Source organism: Protomyctophum bolini, assembly GCF_963924005.1.
Source record: "Protomyctophum bolini genome assembly, chromosome: 19".
Taxonomy (NCBI): Eukaryota; Metazoa; Chordata; class Actinopteri; order Myctophiformes; family Myctophidae; genus Protomyctophum; species Protomyctophum bolini.
This window is the reverse complement of record NC_137880.1, coordinates 11,526,309-11,553,729: the sequence shown is the minus strand read 5'-3', so window position 1 is coordinate 11,553,729 and position 27,421 is coordinate 11,526,309. Positions and strand designations below refer to the sequence as shown.

At 43.0% G+C, this 27,421-nt stretch overlaps 1 protein-coding gene across 3 annotated transcripts in view; it reads right to left on the bottom strand.

Moving 5' to 3' along the window:
• Nucleotides 1-1,109: 1,109 nt before the first annotated feature.
• Nucleotides 1,110-27,421, bottom strand: part of dpf3 (double PHD fingers 3) — a 34,636-nt gene continuing 8,324 nt past the window's right edge. The window contains exons 2-12 of one of the 3 annotated variants that reach the window (XM_080791672.1): nt 26,562-26,722; nt 23,088-23,195; nt 19,047-19,168; nt 17,931-18,026; nt 16,799-16,871; nt 16,377-16,418; nt 12,131-12,277; nt 10,845-10,973; nt 8,613-8,725; nt 7,726-7,807; nt 1,110-5,009 (exon numbers count right to left, since the gene is read on the bottom strand). In XM_080791672.1, coding sequence (XP_080647798.1) covers nt 4,942-5,009; nt 7,726-7,807; nt 8,613-8,725; nt 10,845-10,973; nt 12,131-12,277; nt 16,377-16,418; nt 16,799-16,871; nt 17,931-18,026; nt 19,047-19,168; nt 23,088-23,195; nt 26,562-26,722 — 1,141 coding nt within the window. In that variant the 3' untranslated portion in view covers nt 1,110-4,941. Of the gene's footprint in view, nt 5,010-7,725; nt 7,808-8,612; nt 8,726-10,844; nt 10,974-12,130; nt 12,278-16,376; nt 16,419-16,798; nt 16,872-17,930; nt 18,027-19,046; nt 19,169-23,087; nt 23,196-23,728; nt 23,770-26,561; nt 26,723-27,421 lie in introns of those variants that run through there. The other 2 variants (XM_080791674.1, XM_080791673.1) reach the window with 2 other exon arrangements.

Here is a 27,421-nt window from a genome sequence, read left to right as displayed (position 1 = left end):
AGTAGCTGTCTGCCTTCCTGCCTGTCCAATTGTCCATGAGTAGCTGTCTGTCTGTCTATGAGTAGCTGTCTGCCTGCCTGCCCAATTGTCTATGAGTAGCTGTCTGTCTGTCTATGAGTAGCTGTCTGCCTTCCTGCCTGTCCAATTGTCCATGAGTAGCTGTCTGTCTGTCTATGAGTAGCTGTCTGCCTTCCTGCCTGTCCAATTGTCCATGAGTAGCTGTCTGCCTGCCTGTCCAATTCTCCATGAGTAGCTGTCTGTCTGTCTGCCTGTCTATGAGTAGCTGTCTGCCTGCCTGCCAGCCAGCAAGTTGGTTAACAGAAAATAAATTGTTATGGCTGAGTAAAATTAAATACAATAAACACAATTTGCCTGAAAATAGATTACCCAGCTATGACCTTTTTCATGAAAAGAAATGAGTAGTGATATGGCTGACTGAGTAAAATAAAACAATCTACCTGAAAATAGATAGCTATAACTGAAGAGCAATTTCCGCAATTTCCATTTCCGCAATTTCCGCAATTTCAATTTCCACCATTTCCGCAATTTCCATTTCCGCATTTCCGCAATTTCCGCAATTTCCATTAACACCATTTCCGCAATTTCCGCAATTACAATTTCCGCAATTTCCGCAATTTCCATTTCCACAATTTCCGCAATTTCCATTTCCATTTCCAACTATTAATGGCAGCTGGGTTTCATCATTCAAATAAAATAGAATTCTGTCCGTTTAGCTATAAAATTATGTCAGGGAATAGGGATACACAGTATATGTCTTTCATTTGCATTGCATCTCCCCCCCCCCCCCCCCCCCAAGCTTTTATTTTCGTTCGAGTAATAGTACAACTCTAATAGTATTACTTATAATAATGTAATTAAAGATAACTTCATTCAGGTTTATTTATTTTTATTTCATTTTCCAGATTTTTTCTTCTTCTTTTTGTTAGATTTTCATTGGTGGGCCAGTCATAATGGTCCCGTGGGCCTAGTGTATAGTTACTACTACACTATGCATTTATTATAGGCAAAAATAGGGCTAAAGTTTTTAAGAGGAAAGAAATAAAATAATATGGAGTAAAAAAAGGCAAGAGGTGACGTGTAGTTTGTGAAAAAAAAACACATCTTTATTTTACATAAAATGTAACATCAAGTATTACCAAAATACAACATACTGTATATTTGATGTTGAATTAAGGGACGCTATCAAAACATAATGACATTAAAAAGGTGTTTTCAGAGCGTAAATTATAATGACCGCACACTCTTACTAGAAAAGGCTCTATGTCGAACAACAGATAACAGTTTATACCACCTGTGTCTACTATGTAGACGCATATTACACATACTGAGTCTAATTCACATTCATTCATGAAGTTCAATCATTAAGTTCGGAATAGAGAATATAATAATGTTTCCACAATGGAATGTTTTGGGGGCATATGGTGTGAGAGTATAGAATCCTTTTAAGAGTGTAACGCATAAATAACGCTCTGTTGCAGTGGTTCTCAACCTGTGGGTCGGTACCCCCAGGGGGGTGTCCCCACAGGACTTTGGGGGATCCTCAGTTGACAGTGAAGTGACAATTTAAGGACTTTCAAGACCTTTTTTAATACCTTAAAAAAGGCAACTACTAGTTTGTTGACTACTTTTGATATATCCAGTAATGGTGTTGTTTTCTTTTCTCTCTTTCTTTTTTTGAGGTATTAAAAAGGTCCTAAAAATCCTATACTAATAAAACTGCTCAAACGTTGGCAATTGTCAACTAATAAGAAAGAGACAGACATTGTGAAAATAGCCGATCTACAAGCTCACAACGCCTCGCAACAAATATTTATCTGTGGAACCGAGTCAAACGAAATGTAATGCCCAACTCCCCAATTCCAGTGATTGTCAGTGTGGGTGGGGGCTCTACAGTTCAAATATGATTCTATTGGGGGGTCGCGGCCTGAACAGGTTTAGAACCACTGCTCTACGGTGGTGTGTTGTGCAGCGGACAAGAGAGCTTGTACAGTGGCTATTTTCAGCACGCAATTTAGAGGATGTTCCAATAGATCACCTCTAAATCTGAGTCCACGGGTTCGTGTGTCGAATATGAAGTCGGTGGGGCAAACGGTTCTCGAGTTACACGTGCATTACAACCGTACACACACACACACACGCACGCACGAAGAGATGTGGCGTATTTATAGTAGGATTTTCACTAGAAACAGACCGTATCAACTGACTGACTGACGGTCAAAAACGGCAGACACACCTCCACGACAATATCGCCGAGACAGTTTGTTTATTTTTGGACCACAATTCTTATAGGAGACGATTTTAAGACGACACCATGTCCATAGAGAAAAACCTCTGCGAAACCCCTTGAAACCGGGGGATGATACATTCTTTTGTACAGATAAATATCATTGTGTCTATGCTAGCTCCTGATTGTCCTGGGACAAAAGCAGTTTCAAATACAACACCAAATCACAAAATGAAAATAAAAATAATTGAATGAGATAATCCTGCGAAAAATAATCACCATCTAATGTTTTAAAAAACAAAAACAAAGTATTCACTGGAGGACGTGTAACCTTGGATTTTGTGTTCTATAATCTATAATAATTTAAAAAACAATCACCATCAGTTCTCAGACAGCATTAAGCACATTACAAAGCTGCAGCCTTTGTTTAATGAACACAACGTTATTTTGACCAATCTGTGTGGAAAAGTTTGTTAATCCAATGTAACCAACACAACTGTAGCAGTTGTGTTTGGTCTACCTGCTCTTCTATTGAGATATTAAAGGTCTGTTCCCGCAACAAAACTGTACTCTGCTACTGTCCACCACTGCAGTATAAAGACAGGGTCCAAGATTTGATTGATATCCAAGGACGAGGTTGAGTCACGGCGACAACAACTCGCAACATGAAACGCTAAACAGAATTGTTCTGAAAGAGACGCGTCTCATTTCTCATGACATGGATGCAAGGTACAGTATATGCGCTCTGAAAATTCAATTCATTTTCCTGTGGATGTGGATAGACTGGATCCTAGTTGAGGGGGTCCTTAGATCAGCTGTTTTCAAAGAGTTTGAGAAATCTAGCAACAGAAATCTTGTATGCGGCGGGGGGTTCGTACATTAACGCCCTACGTCGTCACACAGGATCGTCGCACTAAAGTAGCACAAAAAAAAAGTCACTACTTTAAATCCGTAACGTTTTTTGGGGACATACGAGGTCTCCACCCGACAGCCACGAATTATGGGACGTCGCTGTGAGGTATAAACACACACACACACCGGGAAAGAGGACTGGAAATAGAAAGTCAAGTTCAAACAAACACTCAATCTGTTTCTCCTTCCAACAAGAAGGACCTGAGAACCACACTCCCCTGGCTCTCAATATAGAGCAGTGGTTCCCAAACCTTTTCATGTCAAGGACCCCCAACTTGGCACTAATTAGCCCGCAGACCCCCCCATTTGAAAACATATGCCAGGGATGAGAAGATGATAAGAAAAGATTTTTATGGCTCTAGCAGAGATTCTCAACCCGTTTAATTTCAAGGACCCCCAGTTTGACATGAATTAGTCTACGGACCTCCATTAAATGGCATTTCCATCTTTGGGACCCCCAATTTATATTGTAAAATCACTGTTAATTTTACTCTGAGTGGGTACAAATGGAACCAAACATAAGGGTCCATTTGGTATCAAACTATCATTTAGTTGGGGACCCCCTGGAACTCCTCAAGGGCCCCCTGTGGTCCCACTGATATAGATCAGTGGTTCTCAAACCTTACGGCCGGGACCCCCCCCCCCCCCATCCTGACAAGGCCTTAATTGGAACTGTAGGAGTTGAGACACAAATTTTGGTTTGACTCGGTTCTACAGATAAATTGTGAAAATATAGCCGATCTACAAGCTTGGAGATTTTCCACAATGTTTGCCTCTTTATGTAACATTTGACAATAGTTTGATTACTTTGGACGCAGTAATTTTCGTAATTATTATTATTATTAATACATCATTTTAGAGTTATTAAAAAGGTGTTAATAGGCCTTTAGAAATGTGCAGATATCCTGTATACACCTGTACTGTATATTGGTTTGTTTACTGTTGTTGTCCATCGTGAGACCCCCTGTGGGTCCCGACCCACAGTCTGAGAACCACTGATATGGATAATAATCTGAATCTGATAAGGATTGGAGTGTGTCATAAACCTTCTGGTAAAGAAAAGTGTCTTAAAAATGATGTAAAAAGAAAAGATGAAGCATGTTCCTCATCTATTTGAATGGTTTGGTTAAAGCCTTGGGACTACCGTGAGGTCGTGGCTTAATGACTGAAACACCCCCCATACCCCAACAAACCCATCACAATCCCATTCTAATCATTTCATTTCTGCCAATGCCGATTTTTCCCGATCCGATATTTATATTTTTTATAGTTATGCCATATCACAATAGTAAAATATCAAAAATCACAGACAATATCCAGTCTAATATCATGATATGGATATAATATTGATACTAGAGATGTCCTGATCACGTTTCTTTGCTCCCGTACCGATTTCCGATCACGTGATGGAAATGGGACAACCCTAACCTAAACATTATGTTTCAAATGACACAAAAACTGGACAAAACAATATGTATTATGGAGAAAATACAGGACTGGATATAAAAAACAACAACGAAAAAAGAAAAAAAAAGAATTTATATAAAATAATTGTTTTACAAATATTTATTTTGCCACTTTTTGTCTATTCTGAAACATAAATATGGACAATTTGTGAAATATATACGTATCTATAAGTAGAACAGGTGGTTGTCTGAGAGGTAGGGGATCTCTGCTCCTCACTGGAAAACTGGACTTCTGCCCTGAGCCTGATAATGCACCGTAGTGTGTGTGTGTGTGTGTGTGTGTGTGTGTGTGTGTGTGTGTGTGTGTGTGTGCGTGTGTTATGCTTCTCCGTAGGCTGAGGCCTTGTCCTTCAACAGGTCCAGACACAAGTGACAACTCCAGCTCCCTGGAGAGAGAGAGAGAGAGAGAGAGAGAGAGAGAGAGAGAGAGAGAGAGAGAGAGAGAGAGAGCATATGAGACAAATCAACATGGTAACTATTCCTCACTGCAGGGTCCACTGCAGTCCAGACCGCAGCCATCTTATAATCTTGCCCTTAAGTTAATGGCAGGGTGGCAACTAGCCGCAATTTGCCATTGACAGCCCATACATCCAAACAGAAAAGTCCTATCGATTGTATTAAACGCACCAACATTGCAGTTGTATGAAAAGCTTGAATTATCCTCTTTCTATCTGCAAAGTGTTTGTTTCCTAAAAATCCACCGTAGACATGTTATGAGCTACTTTATGTCAAGAAATTCAGTGTCAGAATTTGGAAGCACTCGCTTTCAGTAAAGCAACGTCCTGCTGCTAAGAAATAAGTATAAAGTCTGCCCAAAACCTCATTGACTCATATTGGGCCTGATTCTTCAACGCGTTTACGCTGATATAATGACGTGAAGCTAGCGGAAAGGCATTTACGTGGATTTCCCACATTAATTTGGAATTCATGGAAATGGCCGTGAACTTGACGCTCACGTAGGTTGGTCGGAAACTCCGTAAAATCCCACGGGACCTCTTTAGGTGGCGGACGAATTTACGGATATATTCAGAAGGCTTTAGTCTTCATGCTGAATCAATAAATAGTTCCCAAATCGCAGATAAAATATGTAGGCATGTGTCCCGACCCTAACATTGTTCAGCACATAAAAAAATGATATATAAAAGCCGAGTGCACTTGCACTTGTATGCCTATCCTATGCATGCATTCTAGAGTCAAGTCCCATAAGGAAACTGCCCCTGCAAGCGACACCTTTTTATTTATTTATTAGGATATTTCTATAGCATGCGCGATTGCGCTGCTCACTTGACAGCCTTCTCTAGGCTACTCGCAGTGCAGTTGTGAGCTTGTAGATCGGCTCCCGTGGACTCACGCTGCATGTTAAAAAACAAACTCACAATTATAATAAGAACATATAGGCCTACACTTATCTGCATTCTGCACTGTACGAATCCAATTGTTTAGTGTGTGTTAGTGTTGTTTAGTGAGTCAGTTCTCTGACTGTCGGTGTGTGTGTGTGTGTGTGTGTGTGTGTGTGTGTGTGTGTGTGTGTGTGGGGGGGGGGGGGGGGGGCGGACAGCAGCATGCGGCCGCTGAACCGAGTCCAATCTGGGTGAAATTTACATTGGAAAATTAATATAACGGCGCGGTGAGCCCGGCAAGGACAGAACACGGCCTGGCCCGACTGTTATATGGTCTATCTATGGCATTCTATGGTTCACAGACTGACAGACATGCCGGTCTGACAGACAGACAGCAGTCACGACGAGGGCTATAAATCCACAGCGTGCAATTTGGCCAGTCAGTTTTAAGCCAGCTCACCTTAATTAATTATAATATGGGCAACGTTGTAGCTGTGTAGGCTATATGCTGTAGGCTACTACATTGATCTCATCATGAGTTTGCCGTGTCCCGCGAATCATTTTAATATGACGACATCATGAAATTAATTTACATCTGATACATCGGATATCTATTTTACTTCTGCAGGCGAGTGTTGTTTCTTTTTTTATAACCCTCAGGTGCATTCATCAGTAGCCTATAAGGGCTTATCATTGCCGAGTTGTAATATAGCATTTGGTCGTGTGGTGAACAGTACAAATTAATATCATGTATTGATATTGATCACATGCATGGATGCCACACACAGAATAGTTTAACTCACTGGATAAACTCACTGGATTATAATTTCTTAAATTCTTCAGACAAGAGGATCCCAATTATTCACTTATGAATGTATATACTGTTCTTTATCGCGCAAGCCATGCCCCCCTCCCTCTCTCCCCTCTCTCCCCTCTCTCTCTCTCTCTCTCTCTCTCTCTCTCTCTCTCTCTCTCTCTCAAAAGACGACTTTTGCATTGACATATATCCGATATTTTAAATATCGGATAGCCTATATTTTACCTCTGACTGCAAAGGTGTGAGTGCAGCACCCGCCTTGGTCCCGAACTTAATTAAATAAATTATAATGATATTGCTTCAGCAGCGGAGCGCGCACCGTTGTGGACATTTTAATAGAGTGCGGGCTATATTCATGCATTGACCGCGGCTGTGAAGCCGCATAGTCTGCGGCTGCAAAGCCTTTTTTCTTTTTTTGACAGACCAAACTGCTGTCTGCTGAGTCATGCTTGAAGCCTTTTATGGTGCGATATGGGGCGTGGATCAATGCAAATGAGGTTGTCGGGTTCTTTTCCGATCACTTTGCACCCACTGCATTCAGTATGACATACACCTGCGATACGCCAGCACACCTGTGGTACACACCGCTCTCTGAATAACACGTCATCTCAACGTAGCTTGATCGGACGGATAAATACGATATCTGTTTCCGCCACAGTGTAACGGTGGCGTATTTCTTTTTAATGAATCAGGCCCATTGAGATTATAATGTCTCGCAAATGGTAGAAGGTGAAATAGCGACATCTGCTGGGCCATTAATGGGACACACTTCCATGCACTACTGACACATGTAACAGTCATTACACAGTACAATGGAGGGGTTGGGTGTGTACATGATACGGTACAGTACAGTACCTTCTGGGGGGCTGGATCATGGGTTATGGCTTAGGGTCATACACAGTAACATGAAGGGGGGCGGGGGGGGGGGGGGGGGGGTGTACATACCTTCGGGGGGCTGCGTCATGGGGGGTTTCAGGCAGTACATGTGGTACCCTCTGTCACAGTCGTCACAAAACAGGAGCTGGTCCTACACACGCAGAGAGAGAGAGAGAGAGAGAGAGAGAGAGAATTATCCTTTTTAAGTTATACTTGTATACTATATTGTTGCTGTTGGGTAGAAACGTCCATCTCCATATCTCCATATTTAAACTTTTTGTGTTTTTTCGTAAATGAACATCCGACTACAGCGTCACACAAAATTAGCCGATCCCTAAGTTCGAAAACGCGTCTCGAAGCGATGCGTATGGAGCTTGTAGTAGATGTGCTACTTTTGATGCTTTTGAATTTGAATACTGAAAACGAACATGATATGAGGTTTCCACTGGACCGAGACGATAATTTACTATACCACGTAAACCGTTTATAGAGACTTTGTATATCCGTATTTCAACTCTTGTTTATTTTCCGTCCCTTATAATGCTCTACTTCGTGAGTTGAGAGTGTCAGACTGAAAATAACTTTTATACTTGGACGTTCAAACCACTTAAACCCCAACATCCCTATTCTGGGGGGGACCAAAAATAGCAGATCTACAAGCTCACAACGCGTCACAAGAGACTTGCACACCGCCTTACCTCTTATCCCTTAACGTCTTTGCGTCTAATCGTCTAATCTCTCTTTTGGGATTCGACCTGAACAGTTTGTGAACCACTGCTTTCCCCCCTGCCCTGTTCCCCTAGCCTGGCTAATAAGCCAGACCGAATCAGCCGTTGGCAACAAAAAAAAGCCTGCTGCACAGGCACCAACCTGTAGGTGTCGCTATTTTGCAGCAGACAGACAGACAGACGGACGGACAGACAGACAGACGGATATTATATTTGAGGTGGACTTACGTCATTCTCGGAGGTTCCACACAGGCTGCAGGACTTGCACTCGATGCACTGCCACTGGTAGGTCCTCACAGCCTGCATCATGTTGTCTGTGAACTGCAGGCAGGTGGGGTGACCTGCACAGAGAGGAGGGATAGATAGATAGATAGATAGATAGATAGATAGATAGATAGATAGATAGATAGATAGATAGATAGATAGATAGATAGATAGATAGATAGATAGATAGATAGATAGATAGATAGATAGATAGATAGATAGATAGATAGATAGATAGATAGATAGATGGTCAATGGTGTTACATGTCTTTGTGTGCTTTTTTTTCACTCCCCTTTCCTCCCCAATTTCATCATAATAATAGTAGACCTGGCAAGTATAGTGTATGAGCGTCGCGCTTTCCACAGACAAGTTCCGTCAGGGAACTCAGTGCAGTTGTTGGCAGCCGTCCATTGGGCCGCGCCTCAGCTCCACGTCCACATCCACACGTCCAAGCACACACACTCATTTAATTCTCTGTATAATCTGGGGGTTTGCACTACTCATCCCTGCTTGCTTATGCTGCTGCACCCACCGCTGCTGTCTTACGCTAACACTGCTGCTCACCCTCCACCACCCCAGTAATCCTCCGTATACAGATCGGTCCCTATGGTTGGTAGATAATAAATATATTGCTCATTTTATATTCAATACAAATATATTCGATCCATTCATGAGTCGAAGTATAGTTTCAATCTACAGATTATTCATTTTTGCGATATTATACTGTTTAGTCTGATGAGTACTGTTCTATGCATTACCTCGCGTTTACCTTAACGGTGAATCCATCTGGATTAACAGCGTCCGCTAAATGCCTGAATTGTAAATTGTAATACTAATAATAATAATATATTACATTTATATGCAGACAAAGGATCCACACTACAGTATAAACCTCTGCGAGGAGAGAGAAGCCAGGCAGTGAAGGTTGAGCTATTTTATTTGGAATAGAAGACACTCAAGACAGCCTCAAAGCAATGGGCTTTGCTGTCAGCCTGTTACTCACTTAAGGTCCATTTGGTTCCACTTGTACACTCTGTGTTAAATCAACACTGATCAAATGTAGGATGAATATAAAGACAAAATAGAACCGGAGAGGAACTGGAAACAGTGAGTCCTGGCAGTTTGATGAATGATGTCATTCATTTCATGATGTCATTTCAGAAGACTTATAGACTCCACCGGCTAAGTCTGTTCCATGCCGTCTATTTCTTAAAAGGTCAAAGTAAGTGATATTGTTTGGTTAAAAATAAGTGGTAAATAGCTCTAAATTCTGCTGTGTGTGTTCGTGTTCGTTCATTAACGGGGATATCTCTCTAGCTCTTTATTAAACAGAAAAATAATTTAAAAAATGTTTCAGGTAGGGATATCATGCCAAAGTTATTCAATCAGAAGAGAGGATAAACAAGTGAAAATGTAAGATATATGACATGAATAAATGAGCAGGCAAAATTGAAACTGGAACACTGCACGTCGTCTCTCACCACGCCTCTCAGCCATTATAAAATATACAGTAATGTGAAGCGACGCATTGTGAGCTTGTAGATATGCTATTTTAGCTTGGGTCCCAGGGTGAATATCTAATTTCTGTTTTGGGTCACGGGCTGAAAGGTTTGGGAACCACTGCTCCAATCTAACCTAATCTAATCTATGACACACAGACACAGAGACAAGAAGACAGGGAGACATGAGTCTGTGGGTTAGTGATGCTGATGTCAGCAAAGATCAATTGTATACTATGAACGTTATAGGCCCTTTGGTTTACGTATATAAAGGCTATAAGGCCTGTAGCTAGACTCTCTACTAAATTACACAGGCTTTCACAGATCGCTCCCCAGGCTGCGGATGGACGCCAGTCTCCATGGCTGTGGACTGTTATTGATTTGTTTTTAATGTTGTTATTGTTTTTCATGCTGTGTATGTAATGTACAGTATATATGTCCGTGTGTCTCTCCCTCTTGGTCAAGGCAGATGGCCTCCCACATTTAGCCAGGTTCTGCTTCCCGACAAAGGGGAGTTGTTTCCTTGGCTACTTGTAGGGGAATGTTTGGGTTTCTGTAAATGAAAGACCTGCTCTATATTGCATGTAAAGTGCCATGAGAAAACTTTAGTTTAGGAGTTTAGGAGAGGAGAGGAGAGGAGAGGAGAGGAGAGGAGAGGAGAGGAGAGGAGAGGAGAGGAGAGGAGAGGAGGACTCACCGGAGCGGCCGCAGTCGGAGCAGGAGACCAGCTCCTCAGCCTGGCCGGTCTTCCTGTTGGACTCCTGGTCTCCCAGACAGAAGTCACAGTAGTCGTTAGGGATGACGGATCCATCTGGACCCTTCTGAGCTGTCAGGACACACGCACACAGTACACATGCACACGCACACAGTACACGCACACAGTACACACACACACACACACACACACACACACACACACACACACACACACACACACACACACACACACACACACACACACACACACACACACACACACACACACACACACACACACACACACACACACACAGTTAGATAATCGGTTGATGAACACGCAGTCATTCATTTTCAGCCATTTCCTTGGTTGTTCTTTTAATTATGGTTAATTATGGTATCATATACAGTATTAACCATGAAAACATAATTTACACTACCTTTGAGTATTATCTTATCTTAATTTAAACAATGATATTAGAGACACATTTAGCTTGGAATATGCTCATACATTGATGAGTCCTTTATAGATGAATTAAGTTTCGTTTTATTCTATTTTTTGTACCTTATTCTTATTGTATTATTATTATTATTATTTTGTGTAAACACTGTTGTCTCTGCATGCAGAGCGACTTCACAGTTTTTTTGCTGATCTTGTCTGTTTTAAATTTCAATTATCTGTTTTTATTGTCTACATTTTTGTGTGGACCCCAGGGAGACTAGCAACCACTTTGTGGAAGCTAATGGGGATCCGAATCAATAAAGAAAGAATAAAAGACTCATTTAGCCCTCATTTTTTACTGTATTGGATTTACTATACGTCCGCATCAGTGACTATATGGCACTTTTTACTTCGATTGGACCTGTGAAGTTACGACTCAGAGTTACGAGGTCATATTTCTGTTCTCTTTATGTCTGTCCTGTGTGTCTGGTCTGCGACTCCAGGGTGCTCTGTACTATGCATAAAGGTGGGGGCGGGGCCCAGTTGGATCCCGGGCTCCCCCAGAGTTCAGCAATATGCTGAACCTCTACAAAGTACTGCAAAAGACTACAAAACTACAAGGAGATGTGCCGGGTATGCGTATACCCGGCTTCGGGGATGAAGTAACGCTGCCGCGTGTATTTATTATTGGCCGCGGCGGTCAATTACATATATATTTTTGGGCGTTCTTGATATGAAAATGTTTGAGAACGACCGTGCACTGTCAGGATTTAGAAGACATTCATAGAATCGTCCTCGGGTCTAAATGGTGGTGGTCATGGTTGCGGTCCTCCTGCTCTCCTTACGTTTGTGGTTGTCTGGGCGCAGCGGAGGAGACTGGCTCATCTCCTTGTCCTCATGGCCTCCTCCTCCTCCTCCCTCCTCCTCGGCCAGGTGGGTGTGGGTGTAGTGGTAGCTCAGGCCTGGGCGGTTCTTGTAGCGCTTCCCACAGACTAGAGAGAGAGAGAGAGAGACACACACACACAGCACAACATCCCACCGTTAAAGCTGTCACGTTTATAACAGTTAAAAACAGTAAAAAAGGTGCTGTGCAAGTGATATTGTTTTTTTGTTAAATTAAGTCTTTGGTTAAAAAGTAAAAACTCTTATTACAATTCCAATAGTAATTATTTCTATAGTGCTTTAGTAAACAGAAAATACATTTCCAGCCGGGACACCAATTTCGTCCAATCAAGCGAGAGAACCCGGTTGTCAATTCAGTTCTAATTTTGCTGTTTTTTAATCAAATCTGTTTACTAAAGAGCTGGAGAGCGATAGGGAGACCACTGTTACTGAACAAACACTCTAGTCTATAGCAATGATTACTATCAGAATATAGAGCTATTTAACACCGTTACTGAACAAACACGCTATAGCAATGATTACTATCACAATATAGAGCTATTTAACACTTATTTTAGCAAAGAAATATCACTTACACCACCTTTGTTAAATAAAGTTTGACAGAGAAGTTTAGTGGTTGGTTGGCCCACTTTCCTAATGTGGAATTTATTAATGTGATTAATTTGCCTGAAAAGATACTGTTGTTTGTATCATTGGTTCACAAAATCTATGAAATTTGTATCTGGAGCAAGGTTGATTTTTATGAGCTCCCGCACCATCAATAAAGGTATCAACCTGTATTGCATCAAAATAGTTTTGATGCGAAATATTCGCCAGTGGTTTTTCTGCATTTTCATATCATTTATTTGTTACGCCCCCGGTTTGTAAAGGCCTTTAAAACACAGATCTACAAGTTAACCATGTTAGCTCAAAGATCAGTTGCTTTAGGCACAAAACGCCACCATTCTACAGGGAATAGGCCCAACAGGCAGCACGCATTCCACGCAACGCTACAAATCAATCTGCATCTTTCTCATCTGAAGCTTTTAGTCGACTAAAAGCTTTTCCAAGGAATAAACGAACATTACATGTTTAGTTTACACATCTCTCTAGTTGTAATGCAGACCGTTGTTAGCTATATATCTATATCTATCTCAGACTATCTGTCACTACCAGTATGACCATTACAGGAGAACCTTGCAGAGTTTGATGCTAAATTCCCTTGATCTCATGTGAGGAGGAAATAAATGTGGGGGAAAGAAATACCCCCAGTGTGTACGCATGATCATTTTGTGACACATGGAGAAATACACAGACAATACCGTCTCTGTCGGGGGGAAAACTCATATGTCCAAAACTGTTACTTTTCGGGATTCAAATGAAAAAACATCAAAAGTAGCAGAACTACAGGCTCAAAATGTTCAGAGCTTGCAGATGCTGCTTTTGAAGCGTCGCTGTAGTATGATCAAGTAGGCCGTTCAGTTACAACAAAAAAAACATAAAAAAAGATTAGAGGTTTCTGCGAGACAGCGACGGTATTCTCATTCTCAGGGCATGTTTTCAGGTCACGTTTTAGAGAGGAGTTGCGGCTTAATCTGACACAGCAGTGTTTTGTCGCGTCAAATGGTGGAATCGTGAACCCAACTCGCCCCCATTTGATAGTCCCGCATATAGCCAGACAACTATTCCACAATCTCAGAATACTACTGTATAGAGTCTGGAACTACACCTCCCAGAATCAGAGTAAGGAAGCTGCCATTCCGTTGACGAAATTTTAAATTTTAAAATATCTTTAGAGCTTATTTTTCCATTTCCATTTCTGCTAACCGCAAGCTATATGTGCTTAGATGATTTCTATTTATATTAGGATAAATGTGCGTGACTGTAAAGACGAAACGGAAGTGGGAAGGAGGCTCCACTTCCGCTTTATATTTTACTCATGAGTCATGATAGAACTTGTTGCTCCAGACTGAATGATGGAAGCATTTGGAAATTGCGAGAGGCAACAGTCTGGCAACGCATTTGATGCAACGGGTGATAGATTGCGTTTGCACAGAATACATAGGGTATGTTTTTCCGCCACACTTTATATATTATCTCGTCGCCGTTTTTATTTAGGATCAACATCTGCAAAGTTTCCATCTAAGACACGTACGCCAATAACTAGTCAACTAGAAGGGAGAGGGTCACAAGCTGATGCCAAAATCAATGACTCAGGGCCCGTTTCAATGTAATGTTTGATTTATCTGTTTGTTTCAAATGGTATGCTTTCATTCTGCCAAGCCACACAAGTTGGGAGGACAACGAAGGATTCTGAGAGGGCAGTTTTTATACCAAAAGTATGAAATCTGTAGCTAGCTCCAGTGTTGCAGTTCCTCTGTCTATAACTGGATATTCACAAAGCAAGCACGTAACCGTGGTAAGACATGGTTTCTCAAATGCAGTTGGGTCTCATTATAATAGAGGCACAATGTGACCCCAAACATCTGTTTCTCTATTGAATTAAAGGCCCCGCACAATCATCTAAAATGTTTGCAGTATTGCAGCAAAAATAATTCTGGGGGAAATACCAGATCTACAAGCTCACAACACGTCACATTGCTGCTTGTGAGCTTGTAGATGTGCTATCACTATTTTGGCTCAAATGGCCCCACTTGTAAACTTGTCTTACTTGACTTATCAACCTCCCAACCGGTGGACCGTGAAGAAACTGCAAGTAGGCCCCCAAATAATTGATAAAACGCTACGATTCTAATAAAATACATCATTATTATAATTATTTTTCTTTAACAACCAATTTAGACCGGCTGCCGCGGCAGCATTACTTTATCTCAAGTCTGCTCTTCTTCGGTTCTTTTCCGGATTAAATTCTGTGAGGTTTCTCAGAAAGACCGGGTTTTAGGGTGTCTTTCATAAAACAGGCCTTTTCACAATCGCCCTGATCCAGACGAGGCTAATGGGAAGCGCTGCTATAATTATGTCACAGGATGGAGTGACCCACAGCTTGAAGGTGGCTGGTTGGTGCATCATGCCCTAAAAAGCATGGTGTTAGTGGCATGCAGAGCGTGCGTTGTGACACACAACTGATCTGGAAGCGTATGAATCGCTGGACCAGTGGCTCTCAAGCAGTTCAAATCACATTTGAACAGTTCAAATCACATTTGCCAATCTGCCAATGTTGCACATCAAGCAAATACTCTGGGGAACCCCCGAAAATCAATCACTTGGGAGGGCCTCCCGGTCCATAGGTTGAGAGAACCACTGCGTTGAATTAGCATCCCATGTCGAGGACACCACAGATAACCATAGCCTCTGGCTGCGGCCGCCACCCTATTATGAAATGGTTTAACCACACCCAGCATCCCTAGTCTGAGGGGAACGTGAGCAGAAAACAGGAGACATGAGGGGGGAAAAGAGCACAACAAAACAGAGCAACTATAAGGTCCGTTTTTGCTAAGAATAGAGGGTTGAAAAGGAAAAATGGAAAAAAAGAGAGGAAAGAACATTTTGAAAAAACACTGACAGTGATGACAAGACCAAAATAGGGATGCCAGGTTGAGAGTGGTTAAACTGGCACAATAATCTTATGAATTTAATTTGATTTTAAATAAGAAATTGTATATCTTTTTTATTTTATATTTTATCTTCCACTACTTGGCCACACTGGAACACCTGGCAGCCCCTACTTTGAAAACCACTGGATTAGCCACCCGCATACACCAGCTGTGAGGAGTGGGGACTCCCACTTTCTTCTGTGTTTCGCCCAGGTGGCGCCTAAAACCCTAACCTTTAACTTCACAAAAACTATGCCTAAACCTAATCTCACAAACACTATGGGCTCCATCTTGCGCCACCCTTATCCCTAAACTAATTTGCCATGTTTCACTATTTTAAAAAACATTTAAAAATAGTTCAACTAGCCGATGTATCGAGACATTGTGTAAAAGGTTTTTTTAATTAGTCAAAATTGGCAAATTAGGTTAGGGATAAGGGCTAAGGGGTGGCGCAAGATATAGTCCTATATGACTAAACCCTAACTATAACCCTAACCTCACAGAAACTATGCCTAACCCTAACCTCAAAACCGCGTCCACCTGGGTGAAACACCGGGAAAAGAGAGAGTCCGGTCCCCCGTGAGCGCAAAGCCCGGTCATTAGAGCAAGACACATAAGCCCTGAGAAAAACACAAGATGGTGGACAGTCAGATACCTTGTTCGGCCCTTTTTGAGTTATGCTTTTGTTTGTATCTGTCTGGAACAGAGGAGACATAAAAGGCAAACCATGAAAGAAAGGAAAGATATGAGCACAGCACAGGAGAATACAAAATTAAAGACACAGTCAGTCCAGTTCAGGGAGACGATATCGCTATCAAAACGTCCCAAGGCAGTCCATTCCCCAGAGCGGTATATCTCTCCCAGCCAGTATGCTAGTTTGTTGCATGCATAGTCAGGTCTGCATCTCCTCCATCATGCTTATGTCTTGGAAACAGAGTGAAAGAATGAGGCCCTTAAACGGGAAGGTGAAAACAAACAACTGCTCTACAATACCGTCGCACACGTTACTGCTAACTGTGTTAGCATGAATGAACGGAGAGCACACGTTGACAGAGAGGAGGTTTCGTCAGATCTTACTGTCACAGACGTAGGGCTTGTCCTGGTCTTCACTGCTGACGGCCTCTGTCCTCCTGCGGCCGGACCCTCGGCCCTGTGCGGACACAGCAAGCGTCAGAGGAGCTCAATTAGGTCAAGTTTGACCCCCAAAATTGGGCAATTTGTGTTTTGCGGCGCTTTAGAAAACACATTAGACAAAATACATCCAAAAACGTGAACTTAAAAACACCCATAAGACCCAAGATCTGTGTCCACATAAACACATATTTTTGGGGGGAATGTTGTTTTTTGAAAAAATTATCATTAAAAACTTAATGTAGGAAACAAAAAATAAAGGGACCAAGGATAGAAGGATGTGTCCGCGACCCACAAATGGATCCCGACCAACTGTTTGCTCTGTACTAGCCTATTTTCATTTTTCTGTTATTGCGGGGAAGGTTTTCGCTGAAAACAGCCGATTGACAAGCTTGTCGATCTGCTATTTTCTGCTGAGCTGCTGAATCTGTCTTGAGAGATCATATAGTAGGTGGAGAGCTGCCCTCCAGAACCATCTGAGCAGCCATCAACTGGGTGAAGCTGAAAACTGCACTATTCTCCCTCCGGGATTGACCCATTTAGACTTGAGGCCTTCTAGATCCTAATGATACATAAAAAAAAGGTATAATAACGAATGGGTTCCCGCTCTAAATAGTAGGGTTGTCCCGATCTGATCACTTAGTATCAATATTATATCCATATGATGATATTAGACTGGTAACCTCGCGTCACCAGGCTTTCCACCCGGAGGAAAGCCTGGCCTGTGTTCCAAAATGGCCATGTGAACCGGTCTGGAGCGGATGGTAATCATAGTACTGATTCCGACTTGTGGTTTCCGGCCAGATGACTACAAATCATTGACTACAACATGACGAAAGTTACCCGACCGGATCACAAACCAGAAATGGAATGCTGCCCAGGCTGGATATCGTCTGTAGTTTTGGATATTGTACTATTGTGATATATGGCAGATACTCCAAATTGTAATGATCGTATCGGGAGCAAAAACAAAAAGAAAAAAACGTGATCGGGAGTCGGGACATTCCTACTAAATAGGTTAACCGGGGCTCTCCATTTCACCCGTTCTCTTCTTGATCATCTGTATTCTGTACTGTACCTTCCCTCTGTTCCTACTCTTCCTTTTAGGGGTGTCCACGTCAAAGTCTTCGTCGTCCTGGAAACCGTCTCCGTTCTCCTCCGCCTCCAGGACCCTCTGCAGTCAACAGTCAAACATGAAGGACACACCGAAGAAGAACAGTCAAACATGAAGGACACACACCGAAGAAGAACAGTCAAACATGAAGGACACAGCACAGAAGAAGAGCAGTTCTCCCCGTGTCCCCTAGGGCAGGTAGTGGTACCCTCACAAAAAACATGCAGTAATCCTGGTCTCTAAACTACCTCCCTCTGGCCAGCCGGGGCGCCTGAAGGAGGGGAAAGGAACTGGTTGGAATAACGTGTTCCTTCCACGCGCTACGTCCAACCAGGGAAACTCCCTATGCATGAAACTCCTCATGCATAGAAGGAAGCATGAGGTTAGTCCGTTGCTCTCCCCAGGTTGGCAGAGTGTATGTAGAGCCCAGGATGACTAGACAATTGACAATGAGAGTAGTCAAACATAAAGGACACACCACAGAAGAAAAGCAGTCATTTTTGGAACACAGTTCTGATTAGCCTGGAAAACACAGGAAGATTGGTCTGGAACTTCTCAGTTTGAATAGCATTTAGCTCAGTGTTGTGGGTGTTGTGGGTGACCAATCAGAGCCTTGCTGGGACGTTGGAATCTGTTTATAACCGCCGCTTGGAAATAAATCTTCCACATTAAAGTTCCAGACTAATGTCTGTGTAGTGATATTAGTCTGGCCATGCCAGCGTAAGTTCTTATTTGACTGGATATATTTAAAAACGACCCAGGTAGGTCTTGAGGGTGAAAATTATTGTTAAACATCTGCATTACTTAATTTACAAGTAGTCCTACATGATTAGAGAATGTAAAATAATTGTTAGTTTGTCCGTTGTCTCTCCTAATGGCTCAGTTCAGCATGGAAGTGTGGACCAAATCTTATCCAACGACAACAAAACATTCTTTCGTTTTGGGTCTGCGAGGAACTACTGCAAATCTCACCAAATGGTGGTCCGTGGCTCACATGCCCCCAATATACACAATGGTTGCCTCGACGTGAGAAGGTTGGAAAACAAACAAGTGTGTGCTGTGCTCTATATTGTAAATGACCTGTATCTCCAGCAGCGTCTCCTCCTCCTTGTTCTTGTCCAGCAGATTGTCTCCTCTCAGCAGGGCCTCCAGAGCCGTGGACTCCCCGGGGGGACCCTCCCGCTTGGGGGCCAGCTCCGCCTCTACAGGTGGTGGTTTAAAAGGAGACGATAATCAGAGAAAGATTGGCCATGTCGGGTGGAAACCTTGTTTCTCCACCAACTGTTACTTGTCAGGAAATGTAAAAACAGAAAGCCGTACTCCAATGAATCCGTCCATATGTGCAGTTATCTATAGGGGAGGAGCACAGCGACGTGTTCGGTAGGATTTGGCCATTATATGGTCGCCATTTTGGTGCCTACAGGTAGTACAGGTATGTTTAGTAGGCTACTCGGCTGTCAGTGTGTGGTCTGTCAGTGAAGCTGGTGTGTAGAATATACTAATCTACTACTACATCTCATTAATTTGTCTGACACTCTGTAGCTATGGGTCGACGTTGCTGCGTTAATTGTTGCTTGCTATAACAAGGATTCTGACGTAGGAGTGAAAATGTTTGCATTTCCAGCCTGGCCGAGGCAAACACACAGGGATCAGATGTCAGATATTTCAAAAAGGCTTTTCTGTCCAACAGCAGGTAAGCAATAGAGGGGGAAGGTGTGTGTGTGTGTGTGTGTGTGTGTGTGTGTGTGTGTGTGTGTGTGTGTACACATGTGTGCTTCTGAACGTTCGTGCAGGATAAGTGTTTTCGCTGCGGAGGCAGAAAGGCTGCTTTTCATTTTGTCTAAACTGTGGCGGCCATTGTGCACTCAACTCCAATAAAGACTGATGTCCACAAGGTCACATGACAACTACACCACTAAACACAACCACACCCTCTCTCTCTCTCTCTCTACCTCTGTACATTTACTTAAGTATAGTTACTTTAGTTTTGAGTTATTCGTAATTACTTCTACTCCACTACATTTATTTGAAAACATACATTAATTAACCACTTCAACCCAATACACATTTCGGGCCCTTTGAAAATAGCCGATCTACAGGCTCACAATGTGTCGCGATGTGTGAGCTTGAGCGTTGTCTGTCTGTCTGTCTGTCTGTCTGTCTGTCTGTCTGTCTGTCTGTCTGTGTCTCTCTTTCTTTTCATTACAGTGGGGATGATCTAGACTCCCCCATTTCTCTGTTTGAGCTCTAAAAAAGGAGGAATGTGGTAAGAAAGAAAGAAAGAAAGAAAGGATGGATCTTGAGTTATTGAAAGCAGGGCTACTGCACCACCTTTGTGACACACACACACACACACACACACACACACACACACACACACACACACACACACACACACACACACACACACACACACACACACACACACACACACACACACACGATGGACAGTATAACAAAGCAGTTACTTGAGTACTGTACTTAAGTACATTTGAACATACATAGGGCTTATGTGGCTGAGAAAATGTCCCCCATCTGTCCCATAAACACATGTCCGCTCGCATCCTTTCTGTCTGCTTACTGTATACCGTGGCGTACACGACAGCTAAAATATCTGGCTTAAATCTTACTGTATACGACAGCTATAATATCTGGCTTAAATCTCCTCTCTCAGCGTTTCAGCCTATAACAAAGCTTGCTCTGTCCCTGGCCAGGGAGAAAGTCTCCGATCTACAAGCTCAAAACGTGTCGCGTTGTGACGCGTTTTGGGCTTGTAGATCTGCTGTTAAATTAATGGGACCATAATTTTCCAAAAAGAATATTATGACATTAGAAATGAGACTTTAAACTAGTGACTGGAAGAAGAAAGTATTCATGACCATGTTTATTAAGGTAATACAGTCTAGGTGAAGTTGGGCCCAAATACATGGACTTCTATGGGGCTATGGGTTTTTCTGGGTCCAATGACAGCGCCACAACAGGCCATTATATGAACTTTCATTTCCTTAGTGGCTTCACAAAATATCTGTCTGACTGCCCCCCTGGTTTTAACTAAGCATTATGTCATACTTTAGCTATTGAAAAATATCAGATCTACGAGCTTGTAGGTCTGCTATTTTATAAAAATCATGAAAATGCGGCGCAAATCTTTGAATATATATTCTTTCAAGGTGAATGTTTTTAACTCAGGTCTAAAGGGCTCAAATTCAAAAACAGCTAAAGTAGCGGATCTATGCAACATCTATATCGATTCGCGGTGTGTTTAGAGCTTGCATATCTGCTATACGTTTGTGCGACGCTGTAGTATGATCGAGTAGGACATTCATTTACCCAAAAAAACAAACAAAACATAGACAAGAGATTTCCGGTTGATTTCTTACGCTGTGGCATTGCTACTTAAGTACTGAAGTATATAAATGGGAGTAAATCTTCCTCCGAGGCGGCTTAAAGCAGAGTGTCTCTCTGTGGGCATAAAGTGGGAGGATTGTGTTGCGTCTGGAGGAGCGGAGGACAGTGAGGACAGACAATAGAGTGGCAGACTGCTGCACACAAAGAGCTGCTTTTATTTCAGCCTCTTATCCAGTTCCATGGATGCATGCATGGGGCATTCCTCCATTCCTTCAGTGTAACACACACACACACACACACACACACACACACACACTGTATGTGGCGGCAGGACACACGTACAAGCACACGCACTCAAACATGTGGACGCACAGGCACCTGCACAAACGCATGCACGCACCCACACGCACGCACGCCTACATGAACACACACACACAAACACACACACACACACAAAACTACCTCACAGGACTCGCTTACATTCTAAAACCTCATGGACAAATGATTATAGAGGCCCTGTTAGGGTGCTCATGTACTGCAAGGAGAGGGAGGAGTGCGTGCGTGCGTGCGTGCGTGTGTCGAACAGAGAGAGGAGGCATTGATTCAAAGAAGAATGAACCTGGAGACCCAGACAGACAGACAGACAGTCAGACAGACAGACAGGCTAAACAGAGCCAGACAGTCAGACAGACAGACAGTTACAGTAAGCAGATATAAAATATGTGCGTGCTTCTAGAGGGACAGACAGGCTGACCTGTGAGAGTGAAGCACACCACGGACAACATGGAAGCTATTAGAGAGAGAGAGAGAGGCAGAGATGGAGAAAGAAAGAAGAAAGAAAGAAAGAAAGAACTAGCCATAGTCAATGTCTACACCAGAGGTTCTAAAACCTTTTAATTGCAAGGACCCCCACGTACACTCTCAGAGTTACAGACCTGGAAGGGTCCATTTGGTTCCAAGTGTACACTCTCAGAGTTACAGTAAGGATACATTTGGTTCCAAGTGCGCACTCAAGTAAAAACGGACTCTGTTGAGGCCTTAAGGGTCCATTTGGTCCATATCTAATATTATCTATCAGTCATTTAGCTGGGGACCCCCTGGGGGTTTGAAGAGGCACTGCACCACAGTACATTCATTGTCCATTGTCAACAACAGGGCCACATCATTTACATAAACCTCCAAAATCTTGACCCAAAGAAATTCCCTCATTCATCAATCTATGATGGAAACCATGCAGTGCAGATCCTCTCACGACATGTGATTTATGACACGTTTGTGAAATCCGCATAGTTCTCTAAGGCCACTTCAAGACATCAATAACAACCCCCCCCACCCCCCCCCCCACACACACACACACACACACACACACACACACACACACACACACACACACACACACACACAAGGGAATGAATACATTTAGCTTCTATGCCACAAAAATGTGGAACGCCCTACCAACAGCCATAAAGACATGTGAATCCCTTCACTCCTTCAAAGCCGCTCTCAAAGAGCACCTATACGGACGGCTGCAATTCAAAACTGGCCCCCGTAAACCCACACCTTTTTCCCCATACTGGGGTGTAAAATTTGTACGTCTCTAAATGACGTGCGTGCGCACTTGCCCCGGCCTCGTCCCTTCCCGTTCGGCACGCCAACCTATTCTGTACATGTTTTCTTTGAGTGTGTACGTGTGTGTGTGTGTGTGTGTGTGTGTGTGTGTGTGTGTGTGTGTGTGTGTGTGTGTGTGTGTTCGTGCGTGTGTGTGCTAGTTACCCAGTCGGAGCTCACACAGTCGCAGTTGGGGGTCCAGCGGAGTGTGGAGTCGCCGCCTCTTCCTCCAACAGCGAGCAGGATAAGAATACATCTGTCCTACTGCCTGACCTGACACACACGCACACGCACACACACACACACACACACACACACACACACACACACACACACACACACACACACACACACACACACACACACGCGCACACACACACACACACACACACACACACACACACAGAGTTACAGAGTTACTCTCCTGGCATATTTTCCACCCCAAACAGAATGAAAAACAATATACCATACATACATACATACATTATTAGGTATGCGGTCTAGCTTAACTTGGACTCAGGGGGGTGGACGCCTCTGCCTTGCATAGTCCCCAGTGAATAGGCATTTTGCCCTTCACTGGTAACCTTATTTTGGATTTGTTTTAAATATATGAAGGTTTTGTGGGCTGGGCTTTTTACCAAAAAGCCCCCCCTTTTAAATACTACACACATACATACATACAGACCTACATACCTACATTTCAGACGTTTTAGCAGTTTTTAAGGACCCACTTTTAGGCCAGTGCACCAGAGCAAGCTTTTGCCCTTTTTTTAAACCCCACCCATTTTAACCAAATACATACATACATACAAAATAGTCAATCCACAAGTTCCATGTAGAATTTGTAGATCACCATTTTCACTATTTTTTTTAGAGGTGGTTTGGGTTACGGGGAGACAAACACCACATTCATCTTCTGGGTCCAGCACTGAAAAGAGTCTGGGAATCCCTGCTTTGGTAGAATCAGAGAGAGAGACAGAGACAGAGACAGAGACAGAGACAGAGACAGAGACAGAGACAGAGACAGAGACAGAGACAGACAGACAGACAGACAGACAGACAGACGGACGTTGGTGTGTGTTTCCAGCCCAGAATAAATGTGTTCACTGAGGCAGAGGTTGACCACTAAGTGCAGGGTGTCTCCTGCAGGCCCGGAGGACGCACTGCTGCTATTTGTGTCCAAAACCAGCCGGAAACTGAAGCCCCGACGTCACCATTAGATAGAGACACAGGGGGACTCTACACATTTCACGCCCCCCTAATGAGATAGCGGCCCCGCCTCAGGTCCGTTAGAGCGGTGTACTGCAGCTGTCAATGCAGTCCCTATGAGAGGCGTCATAAAATATCCTCATTTCACTGGTTCATTACTGAGGCTGTAGCGATTTCTTTTTGTGTTCTAATAAAGTGTCCCATATGTTTGATTTGTCCTTTTCAATGTCACATACCTGCCATCTCAATATACAACCCACAATGTGTAATGGCTATTTTAGAATGCCAAATAGATTGGTAAATATATATACATTATTGTGTATTTCTCTGCCTTACATTCGGTCAAATTGAAGCATTCTCAGTCTAACTCAACTGCAGCTGTCAATCTAACAGCTGACTTGACTCCTCCACGCTGTCAGCAAAGGTATAGTTATTTGTGTGTCGCCCTTATGTTTAGCGCAGATCCTTGTATGGACATTCAGTATAGCATCTCTGTTAAGACAAGACTATAAGGACTGTCTGAGAAAGAGTTGGGGAGGCTTGCACTCGGAGAGGCTGCTGGAACAGGCAAGGAGGCCTGTCCCTCACTCTCTGTATGTTGTTACTCTGCTGAATCTTCTCAACAAATTCTCAATACTTCACCCTGAAGAACTATGTCATTCCTTCATCTTTGTACTATAATATACTCCATGTGTGCTAGCATTGTAAATCTCAAGTCAAAGTGGTCGCACGGTATATACGTCACGGTCGCATCCCTTGAGGTTTTCAATACCCAGATATATTTGTTGTGTTTCGTTTCATAGGCTATGTATTTGTGGAAATGTTAATTATACAACACGTTGACAGCGGTAAAACACACCGTCGGAGCTCCGCGGTAGGTAGAACATATAAAGTAAGCCCGTGACATGTTCAAAATATAGACATGAATGAACAAAGTCAGTCGGCATCGGGATGTATTATTGAGAATTCCACTCTTCAAAGTCGGTGCTCGTAGCCTCGTAAAGGCAGTGACGTCTCTTAAAAGCGACAGGTTCTCTGTGAAATACATCCTCTATTGAGAAAACAACAATATATGTTGACAAAGACACTTTTATTCAAATCGATATAGTCTTCAGTTCATTGAAATTCAACTGTAGTTAGCCTACTTTTAAAATGAAACAAAATGGACTTCTATGGGCTGGCCTGCAGTACACCGTTTTAACGGACCAGAAGTGGGGCCGCTGTCTCATTTGGAGGCGTGACATTTTTAGTCCCTGTGTGTCTCTATGGCCCGATTCCGTAACGGGTCTCATGGTCGCAGCCTACGTATTTCCTGTAGGGGGAGGCGACACATCTGCGGTTTCCCCGCAGCAAGCTTCTACTACAGTGAATAGAAAAGTAACTGATAGTTAGTCTGCCTCAAACGTAACTCTTTTACCTGCTTTTTACTAACACTGTTACATTACAAAAATGCCCAGAACATCGGGATGAACCTGTGTAGTTTATGGCTACTCCAACAGTAGTGGCAACATTAAAAAGACTGACGTTATGTATCTTTCAGGACCTTTCACTGCTTTGTCTCAACCATTACTCAATGGCTCTGGTCTCAGCCACCGTGGTAGATATTTTGACATTTAAAAAAAAAAATGATGTTGCCACTACTGTTAGAGCAGCCATAAACTACAAAGGTTCATCCCGATGTTCTGGGCATCTTTGTAATGTTAGTCTTAGTAAAAGGCAGGTAAAAGAGTAACGTTTGAGGCAGACTAACTATCAGTCACTTTTCCATTCACTGTAGTGGAAGCTTGGAGCGGGGAAACTGCAGATGTGTCGTCTCCGCCTACAGGAAATACGTAGGCTGCGACCATGAGACCCGTTACAGAATCGGTCCATACCATGATGGACTGATTCATGAAGAACTACATCACCCAGATACCACGATGGAGTGATTCATGAAGAACTACATCACCATGAGATACCATGATGGGCTGATTCATGAAGAACTACATCACCCAGATACCACGATGGAGTGATTCATGAAGAACTACATCACCATGAGATACCATGATGGACTGATTCATGAAGAACTACATCACCCAGATACCACGATGGAGTGATTCATGAAGAACTACATCACCATGAGATACCATGATGGGCTGATTCATGAAGAACTACATCACCCAGATACCACGATGGAGTGATTCATAAAGAACATTAGGGGTAGAAAGCAAAGCATAAACGGGATAATGCTGGGTTCTAGAGGTGTCCATTGACCTGCCTGTGTGCGTGCCTGTGTCATGTGTGTGTATAGAGTAGTGTGTGTGTGTGTGTGAGAGAGAGAGAGAGGGGCGTGTTTTCAGACAGTACCACTATAATGTACCATGTCAATTAGTTGTTTGTTTGTTTGGTTTCAGTGTGGTTAGTGCAGAGACACACGCTGCATGGCCTCACCTGGCTGGCGGTGGCACTTTGTCATCCAGATGTAGCAGTTGTTCTGGGCCACGCCGGTCTGGGAGTCCAGGAAGGGCATGCGGACGCTGCGCTCGGCGCACAGCCGCGCGTTGTAGCTGCGACAGTGTTCTATGGCCTCCTTGTAGAACTGATCCCCCAGCCTGAGGACAGACAGGCAGTGTTATTTTCGTTGACTAAAACTGATCGTCGACTTATCTTATTTCACTGACAAAAATGTAAATAAAAGCTAAGCTATGAGGACTAACTACTGTATGACTACATGAATATGAATATACTAGCAAATAGAAACGGTCGTTGACACCTCTGATCTCCATTATTTGTATTTTTTCATATAATGAACACCCTGCTAGAGGTAGCAGATCTTCAAGCTCATAATGCGCCGCGAAGCATAATGCGGTTTTGAGCTTGTAGATCTGCTACTTTTGCCATTTTTGAATTCTGAACAGTAACAGTTTTGGACAAATGAGGCTTCCACTCGAGTCCCAACAGACCCTGTTCAACACTAGCCTCCTCTTTCTCTCTCTCTCTCTCTCTCTCTCTCTCTCTCTCTCTCTCTCTCTCTCTGTGTGCAGAATGAAGATAGCAGACAACAGAATTGGGATGAGATGTCTTTTCCTGACAGACAGATGGATTATAGGTTTACATTCACTGCACATGTGTGCACTGCCACACACACACACGCACACACACACACACACACACGCACACGCATCGACAGTGTCAGGGTCCGTGCCTGAAGGCACAGGACCTGAATCAAAATGAGGTCACATCCATTGGTTAAACCAATGGTTCAAGAGAGACATGGAGACTCCTGTTACTGAGCAGACAATGATTACTAG